A 13,425-nucleotide genomic window follows, 5' to 3' on the forward strand; every position below is an offset into this window, starting at 1 on the left:
ACCAGTGTGAGACATGTAACTAACATGTTAGCAGCTACAGCTCTGCTGTACTTTAACAATATTGCAACCCTGTCTGCCTGTAAGATGGAAGCTGAGAGGAACCTGCAGATGTGTCAGTTATACTCACACACAACTCTGCAGTGAGATCAGTTAAGCAGAGAACAGCCATTACTTAGACTGGAAACCATTACATATCTCACACTGGTAACTCCCCTTTTTGTTTAAAATAAACTCTGGAGGCAGATTGTCATGTAGGTCAGTGTCTGGTCCCCAGTTCTGAACAGCTCATTTACATTTAAGAAAAACATATAGTTCTCTGGAATAAAACATCTTGTCGCAGATAACAAGGTATCGTTGTATTCAACTTTCTATGATCAGATTCCCTTTAACAATGTATCAGTTTAAAACTAATGGAACTCTGAAGTTCAAAGTATGTCTTCCTAATGTCATCTGTATCTTTCGGATCCTCAGACTTTAATTTCAGAGTGTGATCCACAGAACAGTTGAAAATAGGACATGCTCTGATGGATTGGACACAATGATTTTTTTTTTTAAACTGATGTGTGAATGGATCAGTGAAACTCAATGGATCAGTATGTCAACCGAGAAAAAAACAGATAGGAATAGGATGTGTGAATATAGCCTAAGGATCTGTTCACATTAGCATCATGGCTTTCAATTAAGCCAAGAACGATAAGGAATAGTATAAAGCTATGAAACGTTCTCTTAAATATAAGGCGCATTGTTTTTAGGGTTCACGTATGAAAATCCTATTTTTATTCTGGTTGCCCTGAAACACTGTATACACTTTAATGTGGGAAAAGCCATGCTGTGTATACCTATAGTAAGTGACCGTATGTATTTTGTACTTTCATAGCCATCACTGCCATCGCACTTCTTGCTACATGTATATAGGATGTCCAATATTAAAAATAAGGGAAGGGGGCAGGTAATTATTAGGAACATGCAACACTTAGAAATCCAATCCATCAATATAACAGAGTTAAATATACAGTGAAATATTGCGCATTCACAGGAACAGCGACACAAGGAAAACACCAGCACAGTAGACTGTATGCAACCAGAACGAGCCATCGATGGCAAACAAAAGCAAAAACTTCAAGATTAAGTTGTAAGTATTGTCTGTGGACGCAATTGTGTTGGCACTCCATGCTTGGAATGAAGCTCTGCATTTGAGCAGTTTGACAAGTGTGGCAACCATTCTGTAACAATAGCTTTCCTCTAGCAATGTGCTTTGAGTCATTGTTTCAACATTGTGCTCAGCCTATCTCCTAGTGTTTTCACCAATGCGCTTGTGCATATACAGAAAATCTATATTGTACGTACTGTAGAACACAAGATCAGAAATTGTAGCACTAACGTTCTTGCTGTGCCGTTGTGATGTGGTGCTGCATGTTTTTCCCCTATTTGGAATAACCGGAAGCAAATAAATATATTTTTTCAGTAGCCAATACAAGTAAGATGCCATGATGTCTTAAGCTGGTCATACATATTAGATGATCATCTCCTGAGACTGCCCTACCTTCTAATTTATATGGTGACCTTCCAACTTTCCTCCGACCCCAAATGTTGGAGTAGAGAAGGAAAGATTGTGCCGTTGGATTTCAATATGCCCTGTCAGCACAAATAAACCCCGCTAGAGGTATCTGGCAGCGACTTACTCCCAGTCACCATATATAACACTTACAAAGCGAGCATGTGTATAGCGGTTGTTGGGAAAGATACAGTAGCTTTCGTCTGAACAAGCATTTGGCTGCCAGCTATCCAAAGTGTAGACATACTATACACAGAGTACAGCGCCTGGCAAAGCGTGGGTGATGGATAGTAGAATTTAGCTATACCTTATCTCGAGGCATATTGTAGCTTATGAACCAAATACAGACCACTGCTTTACAAAAAAATGGAATATCAGGGTCAGATAAAAGAATAACATACAGTAGGTGCATCATAAATGAATAGTGCGGTAACTGTCTATCTGTTGGTGATGTTTCGGTGTTTTAGAGCATATTTAGGCTACTGGTGAAATTATTTAATTCCCTGATATTTCATAAAGGAATAAGATACAGTTTAAAAAAAATTGACAAGCAAGCAAATGGTTACAAAATAAGTCCACTGTAAGAGACTGTATGATTGGCATGATTTGTGACATAATGGAGCTTGAAGCTGACGGGAGGGGAAATTCACAGTATCTACCTAATGTGGGCTAGTAAGGACAGATCCAGCACAAGTTGGGATTTGCTTACACTACACGCAGGGAACAGATCTGTAGCTAGATACAAGTAGAACGGTTATGTTATTACTGGTTACATTGTATGCTGCCTGCTTCAGAAAGTGCAGGATGCGTTTTACTCCTTGGCTAGGTACGGCGTAACCGTTCTGTCAAGCCAGAGAAATCTATATCCACAACTGTGCCGGTCTTTATTTTATGTTGGAAAATAATGGGATATTCTCCCGAATAGATGGGATTGAGTAGCCACAAGTCTCTGTAAGTATAACCATGAGGCTTAACCCACTATCTAAATCCAGCACTATAGGGCTGTGTGACAAATATGGTTTTACATGACAAAAGGCTTCCAAAATAAGGTACTGTCAAGCTAAATGGGTCCATGTCTTGAATGCGGTGCCGGTTCTCGTTATTGCTGCGCATTACAGGATGTGCACGACAGTGCTCAGTAACAGTCATTTCACCTCTGTCCATAACTATGGCTTCCAGAAATTCTTTAAAACTACAGGACGATAAGAAAATAGACAAGCTCTATGGAAAGGATGACAGTGTTGTTGCTCTTAAATGTTAGTAGAAAAGATAAGGTGATATTGATGGATCCATACGAAGATGTTTCTACCATCTGTTTCTCACCTTATGGAATTTAGATGAGTGAATTTCCGGGGTCACCTGTTCTGTCATTACATATTAAGTCAATGGGTTCACTGACCTCTTCAAAGAAATAAAATTATCTTGTAACCATTTCTTGTTGCATTTGAGATTTTTAAGGATTTTTGTTTTTTTACAGTGTCGACAAGAAGAAGAAAACAAGGGTTAGGGGTAATTTACAAATGAAATGGGTTTCAGCGTTCCCTTTAAATGTAACATCAACAGAATTGCTGCCAAACACTGCATGTGATTGTAATACAAACATGGATTCATACTTCACAGTAGTTCAGTTCTACTTAACCAATAACCATTGTACTTCTGTTACACTAAAAATATATCACATTCATAACACTTCCCCAAGTGGTTCAACCTGCCAATGGACGGTGAGTGCCACTGCATTTTCCGAAATGGAGGAGAATGCTTATGATGAGCAAAAAGGCATTCAAAGGAATTGAGAATATGTAAAACACAGCTGCAGATGTAGGTGCAGAAATATCAAAGCTCCGCTTGTCATCCCATGTAACTAATTCTTAAATTAATATTTACAAATACATTAAAAAGTTTCTGTTAAATATAGGGAATGTGTGTCTAGGAAGTGTTTGAGTCCATTGGCACTTTGCACTTCATTGGTAAAATCAAAAGTGGGATGCTAAAACATGTGGTGCAGCCAAAGCAACGGCTGAGACGGAGAGTCACCATCAGCCCGAGATGTCATTTCCAGTGAGCGCTTGTTCCAACCTAACACAGGTCTATGTAGTAGGTAGCAACAAAAGATCAGACTGATTGTCTTGTCCTTCCTTCGTTAACCGGATGCACAGTCTTACTATAAATGTTCATAGCTCTGTGGCTTTGACGATGCCTAACAGAAGGACAGCATAAGAAGCCCAACAATAGATACATGGAGGACAAGGACAGGATTTTCTGATAAGGACTGATATAAGATTACAGCATGACACGTACCAGGATTCTCCAACGTTCTCACCCACAATTAACTTCAGCATAAGTTTGATTAAAAAAAAAAAAAGAAGTAGAAGAATAAGTGCAATTGACCTGAAATGGCAAGAAAGCTGTCTTTATCGCAATTGTAAACGTATCTGTAGAATGAGCTTGTATAATATCTGTGCTAAATTTGCTAACTGGCTAACAGAACACTGGACAAAGCTACCATGCACTCCTTTTCACCGATAATTACTCTACTAGTATAATTTCTATCCTCATACACGGCAAGACAGTGGTAGCCACTATACTGGTGAAGATACAAGGACTGGGTGATTATTCTTGGTATGTATTCCCATGAAGTATCTACATCTTATAACCACAGGACAGGAAAGTCATTTCTTAGAAGTGCATAACCGTTTCATCACACTGCATCAACAGTGCAAGTTGGGAGGTCAAAGGGTGTTAAGGGGACAATTATGGCAACACTCAGGAAAGCTATCATCTTGAAAACATTCTTGCGACACGGCAATCCCTTCCAAAAAACATCCAGGGATATGTTGAATTTCAGACATAAAAATTAACATAAAAGCAACTACTGCAAAAACCATTTCATATTCTTGCTTGGCATACACGAAAGCATGCATATGCCAAGATAAAAAGCAAGGATGGGATGCCTCGCTCCGTCAGCACAGGCCATTCGGGATAGGCTGATGCAACTGAATGATGAGCAATCACTAAATTTGGCACCTTTCACAACTATTCTCTTAGTGAAAATTCATCTCTTCATTGCCTCAAGCTGCGTGACCTTTTCGAGACTTCAGGCGGTTAAGACCAGTCTTCAGTAGACAATGTGTGATGCAGGCTCCCAAAGCTTCTTCTATGTACACCTTGCTGTAGAGGACCATACAAGTAACTAAAAACAATGCTGTGGACCTTGGTCAAGGTGTTATAAGTAGTTATCCCTAAGATTTCTTGGTCCCCTCCTGCCATCTAAAGGCCATTGCTATTTCTGTGACTAAGTGGTGGTTTGGAGATCTCTACAACTGCAGACCGGGACTTGTTCAGAAACTTTGGAGCTCGACGTAAAAGCCTTTGTGCCTCGGTAAATGCTTCGGTCAGTTCTTTCTTCCACTGTACAAACTCGGGATCACTCTGTAACAAGTTTACAAAATAAAAAAATCAGAAAAGCTGATAAGCGTAGATACCACATTCATTTATTGTTTTCATCGACTTTTGCAATATTTTTTTTTGTTACCAACTATGGTTTGTGGGGGAATCTACACACATGAGCAATTCCCTCTGGTGATGCCGCAGAATAAAGTGAAGACACTGTCCACGGAAATCATTAGGATATCTGTGCAATGGAATTAATGGCGCTAACAAACAACAAATAATGTGAACAAAAGTTTTTATTTAACAGCTCCTGCTTCATGATTTATAATTATATCATCGGGGTGGTCAAAAGGGTTACTCTGATAAAATTAAAGGCAATCTGTCACCAGGTTTTGGTATGTAATCTGAGGACAGCGAGGTGAAAGGGTTAAAATACAGATTTCAGCGAGGTAAAGGGGTTAAAACACAGATTTAAACGACATGTCACTTATCAGGCTGTGTACGCAAAATGTAAAAAAGAAGAACAATTGCTATTTTTTGTCATTCTTAAAAATAAAGAGCTAATCAAAGATAAATATTAGGATACATGTATATCAAATGAATGGCATTGAAAACTCAAAACTCATCCCACAAAAACAAGCCTTCTTGACTATTTGCCCATATTACGCATATAACCCCTGTATTATTTGACAACAGAAATTGAGGGGAAAAAAAAAAATCGGCCTAATTTTTCAGACTATATGGAATGTAAACAGACGTACCTCACACTGCAGGACAAATTGCTTTGCTCCTTTAATCCTCAGCAAGATGCATTTTTTATCCTTAATCTGGGTTTCTTCCACAGACACTATCTGCTCCATCGTCAATAAATTTTGCTGCATGCCAGAAAAATAAGAAAATATAGAAATATGGAAATTAGATACACTGCTCTAAGTCTTCACATCGACACAGCAGGGAAAATGATTTCTATGAAAAATACAATCCTGGAAAAATCACTGTACAACACAGCAATATAAGGTCTGTGTGGGGGATGGGATAGGATTCAATTAAAGGCGGATCTGTCAGTAGATTTTTTTCTAATTAATCTGAGAGCAGTATATTGTAGGGGCAGATAGCCTGATTCTAGGGATGTGTCACTTATTAGGCTGGGTGCTGTAGTTTCAACACAATCAGTGTTTTATCATGTGCAGACCAGTCAGGTTAATCAGTGTAACCCCGCCCCCACCACTGATTGGTAGATTGCTGACAATATACAGTGTACACAAGAAACTGCCAATCAGGGGTGTGGGTGGGATTGTACAAAGCTCAGCAGAGGGGAAAAAAGGGATTGTATCAAAACTTCACAAAGCAGACTAGTGAGTGACATCACTGGAATCAGGCTCTCTGCCCATACATAACGCAGCTCTCAGATTACATAGCAAAAACTTGCTGACAGATTCCCTTTAAATCTGAAATAAATTATTTATATATCTGCTCTATTTATTATTATTATTGCACTGTTCATTTCATGGTGCTGTATATTTGAAAAGTGTTACATACATATAAAATATAGAAAATTAGACTGGTACAGAGGGGGAAAGGACTCTGCCCTCACGGGCTTACAATCTCAATATTTAGTGACAATTCTCAGCAGTCATTTAGACTATAGGTGTCTATACATATGTCCTATATATGCACAGGGAACCACCAAGAATCACAAATTCGAATATATTGAGGGAAAATCAATGAGTGAGGATTTTACTATTCAGAGTAACTATGGATCACAGCTATGCTACAGGAAGCTCCTATTCTAGAGAAGACACCGATACCTGGACCAGTTGATGTTTTTTTACATGTATACGCCAGGATTCCTAAATAAGACACAATATTATCAGGAAACCATTAATATCTGTGCAAGTCTCAGACCTGGGTCCAAATATACAACAAATATATATTTCTAGCTTATTTAAACCTTATCACGTTCACAATCTTCCAGTAGCCATGACCTTACCCGAGATTCTCCTTCTCCCCTCCATTCAAGTCGGTTTGGAAAGAGGTAAAAGTAACGCCGCTGCCATTGAGTCAAGAACGGGTTTCCCAACTTCAGCATGTAGCCATGCATAATGCAGTCTTTTCCTAGTGCGTAATCTAAGACGGAAAGGATGCTAATCAGTATGGCAGCTGACAAGTTAGAGTCGGTATTCTTCATGGCGGAGATGGTTTAAAGGGGTAATCTCACCTTAGACATTGATGGCATATCCAGAGAATATGCCACAAATGTCTGACAGATACAAGTCCTACCTCTGCAACCAGCAACTACCGCCAGGACAATCCCCAACCAAGCTGGTGCGTTGGCAGCATGCGTGCAGCACAATCATATGTTTCTGAGACCACGCGTGCAAAATTTACCTTCTTCATGACCCAGCTGCTTGTTTTTGGCTCTTTTCCTGGCTTCGATCTTATCAGTATCTCCATTGACCGCTTCATAAACCGTTTCTGCAACTTCTTGTTGCCAACGCTCAGATATCACAAGGGGAAAGTTCTTGTATAGTTCCTGATCACTATCAAGAAGCTAAAAAGATAAATCAAGAGTGTTATTCAGGGGTATGGATAAATATGTGCGAGGAAAGTGGAAAAAATATTTTTAATTAAGGAAGTCTTGATGTAAAAAAAACAAAAGTGGGGGGCGTGGTTATGGAGTGAGAGGAAGAAGACGTGCTTTGGGAGAGCTCCCTAATATCCTTCTACCATCCTGCCTATTAGACCCCTTACACTATTAAAATCCTGCGGCTGCCGAGACCCCTGGAGACGCAGAGGCTGCTAGCCTCTGGAAAAGACTAGGGCGGTGACAGAGAGGTGCCGGTGAGGGAGGAAGATCGGCGACGCGGAGGGCCCTGAATGTGACGGCGGCCATTTTCCAGGGGGACGCCTTGCCCACAAGAGACGCGGTGCTGCGGATACCTGCAGCCGGAATCTCTCCCTGATTTTCGGGAGGCACCGGGCGCCGGCAGGTGAGGACTGAGGGACTCCGAGGAGAGGAGAGCACATCGGCGGTGAGGGCGGCTGTGAGCGGCGGCCATTACTAAAGCGCGCGCTCCTACAGCAGAGGACGTGGCGCGGCCCCTCATTACTGCAGCGCGGCTGAGCAACACATACTGGTGCTCCATAGTTTAAGGGCCAGCGCGGAGTGAGCTCTGAAAGATTGAGCCCCGCGCTCCCGAATCAGCCACAACTCGGCCAGCTGTGTCTCCAATTGGAGATTACATAGGCCCCCCTTGCTGATACCACCACTGCCCTGGACATTCCCTATTGCAGGGACTACCATTAAACCCTCAGCCTACACCTCCTGGCAGTACACTGGTGTACCCCCTGGACATAGAGGCCCTCAATAAAAACACCGTTAATCATATACGGCAGCCCTGTGCCTGCAGGACACTGCTGCAGATCTGATTTGGACCACCTTGCTGTATCATTTGCCTGTCAGACATGCAGCGTACAAAAAGCACATCTGTAGCTGACAAGCTCAAAGAATTTGCTAGGAGTGATACTCAGGACAGTGCAAGATCTCTTAGAAATAATTCCTCACAGGCACAGCGGGGGAAAAACCGCCTCTCTGATAATAATGATGAAGCTGAGCAAGATGAACTAACTCTTAAACAAGCATCTGCACAATTAATGCAGGCTATATCTCTGACTAGAACATCCCTCTCTGAACAAATAGAGGACGTACACACTGAAGTGGGACGTCTGAGGCAAGATATGCAAGCCATGAAGGGACGTATGACGGAAGTGGAGACAAGGGTGTCTCAGGTGGAGGACACCATTAAACCTATGGAGGCCAAGTTAGCAAAAGTTGCTGGCTCTACAAATGCCTGGAAACAAAAGGCTGATGACCTTGAAAACAGAATGCGCCGAAATAATATTCGCATCATAGGCCTACCGGAACGTACAGAAGGCCAGCAGCCTGAAAAATTCCTGGAGGATTGGCTTAAGTCGTCGTTGGGAGATGCGTTTTCTCCGATGTTCTCGGTGGAAAGAGCCCATAGAGTCCCCACCAAGTCTCTTCCCCCTGGGGCACCACCCAGACCTTTCCTGGCACGTATTCTCAATTGCAAAGACAGAGATACTATCCTACGATTGGCGCGACAAAAGAGTCCCATCAAGCTCAACGATGCTACAATCTCGATATTTCCAGACTTCTCCGTTGAACTCCAGAAACAACGGGCAAGATTTGTGGATGTTAAGAAGCAGCTCAGAGATAAAAACATTATCTACTCCATGATATACCCGGCGCGTCTCCGGGTTGTCAGCAACGGTTCCTCCCTGTTTTTCACTGACCCGTCAGAGGCAGCTGATTGGCTGCGTTCCCGTGGAATGTCTAGTGGAATAGAATCCTGATGTGTTTTCGGCTGATCAACGGTTATTTAATTGCTGAATTGGAGCTCTCCCTGTGAGCGCTCAACGTACCAACAATACCGGACACTGGAATCAGCGGGGGTATCCCCAGGTTTATTTGAAGACGGGAGTGTTATTCTATGCTCCTGGATTATTCGTTTTTTGTTAAGTTGTTGTTTTTCTATCTTGTTAGATTTAATCAGTTTTAGTAGGTATTTGGGTAAGAGCTGCCACCAAAGCCTTTATGACCTCCCATGCGTAATAAGTGCTTTTCTCTCACCATCAGTGCACACCAATTTTTTTTTTTTTAATGACTGGGTATGGGGTCTGAGTTGATATGTATGACATGGAATATATGGGGCATTAAGACACCCCGGAAGAAAATTAAGGTGTTCTCTCAAATCAGGCGATGTCATCCCCATATTGTGGTCCTGGTGGAGACACATCTGACCAGAGATACAGCCAGAGGTGTACAGAAACCTTGGGTACAATGGTATGCTCACTCATTTCCCACTAGCTACTCAAGAGGGGTATCATTATTAGTACACAAAGATGTCCGATGGGAGGCCCGAGTGACTCGGCGGGATATAGAGGGACGATTTGTCTTTGTCCATGCACTAATTAACTCCCGTGAATATGTCATATTATGCATATATAACCCCCCTCCGGCCAACACCTAAATACTTAAGATGGCAATGAGCTTTGCGTTAAACTACCCTGACGCGCATGTTATGTGTATGGGTGATTTCAACCTAGTTATGAACAGTAGTCTTGATAGAATACGCTTGGGAGATGGGTCGACCGGGGAGCCCTTGTCTTCTTCTCCTTCCTCAGCCCCAACTCAGTTGGCACAGTTCATGGAGGGTAGCGGCTGGATAGACCTATGGAGGATCCATCGCCCTGGGGAGAGGGGATATACCTGCCACTCATCCACTAAAAGTTCCCTCTCTCGCATAGATTATATCTTCGGGTCTGGCGATTTGGTGCGGTGGGTGGATAGAGTGGAACATGGTAATAGAGGAATCTCAGACCATAGTCCGGTCACACTTAGACTCGTGTTCGGGACATTGAATAACGGTAGAATATGGAAATTGAATCCCTTTTGGTGTAAACTAATGGGTTCAGATGATAGGACAGTTGACCAGTTAAACTGCTTCATTCAGTCCCACTCAGAACTCCAGAATATTAATTTATTTTGGGACACACTTAAGGCATATTTAAGGGGCTGTCTGTCATCAACAATTTCATATATCAAGAGGGTAACATCGAGAGAGGATGATGAAATTGAGCAACGCTTGAGAAATGCTGAGACAACATATACAGCTGACCAGACCAACGATAATAGGGTTGAGTGGTTGACTCTGCAAAGATTATACACCCAACACATAGACACTCAGTCTAAGCGAAAACTATTTTTCACACGACAATCGTACTTTGAAATGGGGAATCAGGCGGGGAAATTCCTGGCCTACTTGGTGCGTCAACACAACACATCTAATATGATATTACAAATTCGCTCACCAGACGGCTCACTGAATTCCACTACTGAGGGAATACTCCAATGTTTTTATGACTATTATAAGGGGCTGTATGAATCTAAGAGCGGTTTTGATGTTTCCGACTGTTTAAGATATTTATCCGATATGACATTCCCTGCACTGAGCTCTGCCCAGCAGGCCTTTATGGACGCTGAATTTACTTTGGAGGAAGTGGAACAAGCTATAACGGATATGGCCTCCGGGAGGGCCCCTGGACCAGATGGCTTTCCTGTAGAGCTATATAGGAGATACCGGGAGATACTGGCTCCGCTTTTATTGAAAGTATTTAAAGAGATATGGAGGGCAGGGTGTCTACCTGATACTTTTTATGAAGCGCATATTATTGTACTTAAAAAGGAGGGGAAAGATCCTTTGGAATGTGGATCATATCGTCCCATATCCCTGGTAAACGTGGATTATAAGATTTTTGCTAAAATACTGGCTACCAGGTTGAACTCCATCATATTAGATATTGTACACCCAGATCAAACTGGCTTTATGCCCGGTAAGAGTACCTCTATAAATATTAGGCGGGTCCAGTCGGTGATTCAGTATAGCTCTTTGTTGCCAGATAATAGCTGGGCACTGGCGTCGTTAGACGCAGCCAAGGCGTTCGACTCTCTTGAATGGCCCTTTTTGTCCGCATGTCTACAATAATATGGCTTTGGGGAGAAATTTTTGAAGTGGGTTGGTGTGCTATATCTGAAACCCAAGGCCCGTATAGTTGTTAACGGCTCCATCTCTGAACCATTCTCACTATATAGGGGAACTCGTCAAGGGTGCCCTCTTTCCCCAGCCCTATTTGCTTTAGCAATAGAAGCATTAGCTATACGTCTGCGCTCAACCCCCGGTATTGATGGTATTAAAATAGCGGACCGCACGGATATCGTTGGCTTATATGCTGACGACATGATAATATTCATGGATAAGACAGAAGAAACATTACCAAGGGTAATTGCTACCATAGATAAATTTAGTGGGTTCTCAGGTCTATATATTAATTGGGATAAATCTGCCCTACTACCTCTATCTCAACTCCCAGCACCTAATCTTAGTACTCTCTCTTTATTGCCGATAGTATCTAAATTTAAGTACTTGGGTATTTACATGTCCCAGCACAGTGGGTTGGACTTACAGCTTAACGTTTTCCCCCTGTTGGAATATACCAAATTGAAATTTGCATCTTGGAGTAAGCTTCCGCTGTCTGTAGCAGGCCGCATTAATCTCATTAAAATGATTTTGCTTCCTAAATTCAATTATTGTCTCCAACATAGTGCAGTAACTATACCAAAATTTTTCTTCACCAGTTTAAATTCTCATGTTACCTCATTCGTATGGGGGAAGGGTAGGCCCAAGCTTAAACTAGCCACTTTACAAAGACCTAAACGGGAGGGAGGAGCGGCATTGCCAGATTTTTTGCTATACTATCTAGCGGGACAGGCTAAAGCACTATGTAAATGGATGCCCCATAACTATCTCCCCAATTCTGAAAGCCACTTAGTTAGCTCTGTCGGTGCTGGATGCCCGCTGGGTCTTCTAGAATCGGAGAGGATAGGTGCTCCCTGTCTGTTGCCCATGATTCGTTTGGCACGGTCCACATGGAAGAAAATTAAAAAAATTACTGGATTTGGGGACATTGTAGCAGAGATGCCTCTATGGGATAATGGTTATTTCCCGACACTGATGAATCACCTATCTACAAAATTTTGGGTTTCTCGTGGGGTTCTTTTGATTGGAGACTTATATGATCAGGGTTTTTTTGTGTCCTTTGAACAACTACAAAATAAGTGTGATCTTCCAAGGTCTCAATTTTTTCGATACCTGCAGCTCAGATCTGCCGTTCAGTCATTTGTCAGGAATGAGGGGATGAACCGTAACATTTCATATTTACCTTTGATAGGTATTCTTAAGTCGCAGGGACCTCAAGGTCTTATTTCGTCCCTATACACATATCTGCTATCAGCGGGGGCGAACTCTGTTGTGGATTCGGTAAGGGGCAAATGGGGGGGACTCATTCCTGACATGCAAAACGAGGAATGGGAGGATATTTTGGAATCCCCTCTCAGAGTATCCCCATCAGTCAACAATCAGATGACCCAATTATACATAATCCACCAGTCATACTTGACTCCGTTGAGACTCTGTCGGATGGGTCGATACCCGACGTCGGAATGTTTGCGTTGCCACTCTCCTGACGCGGATTTTATACATATGATATGGCAGTGCCCCATAGTTTCTCATTACTGGAGGGAGGTGGCGTCACTATTAACTTCAGTATTGTCAATTCCAATTTCTCCTGAACCCTTAATTTGCTTATTTGGAGTGTGGGACGAAGGGGCCTGGGAACATTATACTGGGATTTTTTTACGTGAAACACTCTTTCTGGCAAGGAAGTTACTAGCTCTGAGGTGGATGGGAGGCTCGCCCCCCTCCGTTAGGTCCTGGATTGAGTTGGTAAATGCAGTTATCCCCTATGAGCATACTCTTTATCAAAATAGAGGTTGTCCGCGTAAGTTTAGTAAAATCTGGGATAAATGGAATGCCTCACATCTTACTTTATGACCTGAC

General features: G+C 42.2%; 1 protein-coding gene across 2 annotated transcripts in view; it reads right to left on the bottom strand.

Annotated features, from left to right (window-relative positions):
• Window positions 1-3,028: 3,028 nt before the first annotated feature.
• Window positions 3,029-13,425, bottom strand: part of GRK3 (G protein-coupled receptor kinase 3) — a 402,808-nt gene continuing 392,411 nt past the window's right edge. Inside the window, exons 18-21 of one of the 2 annotated variants that reach the window (XM_069759125.1) lie at window positions 7,334-7,496; window positions 6,936-7,072; window positions 5,707-5,820; window positions 3,029-4,984 (exon numbers count right to left, since the gene is read on the bottom strand). In XM_069759125.1, the coding sequence (XP_069615226.1) occupies window positions 4,823-4,984; window positions 5,707-5,820; window positions 6,936-7,072; window positions 7,334-7,496 (576 nt within the window). In that variant the 3' untranslated portion in view covers window positions 3,029-4,822. The remainder of the gene's footprint in view (window positions 4,985-5,706; window positions 5,821-6,935; window positions 7,073-7,333; window positions 7,497-13,425) is intronic. The other variant, XM_069759117.1, reaches the window with a different exon arrangement.

The sequence above is a fragment of the Ranitomeya imitator genome, chromosome 1, assembly GCF_032444005.1.
Source record: "Ranitomeya imitator isolate aRanImi1 chromosome 1, aRanImi1.pri, whole genome shotgun sequence".
NCBI classification, from domain to species: domain Eukaryota; kingdom Metazoa; phylum Chordata; class Amphibia; order Anura; family Dendrobatidae; genus Ranitomeya; species Ranitomeya imitator.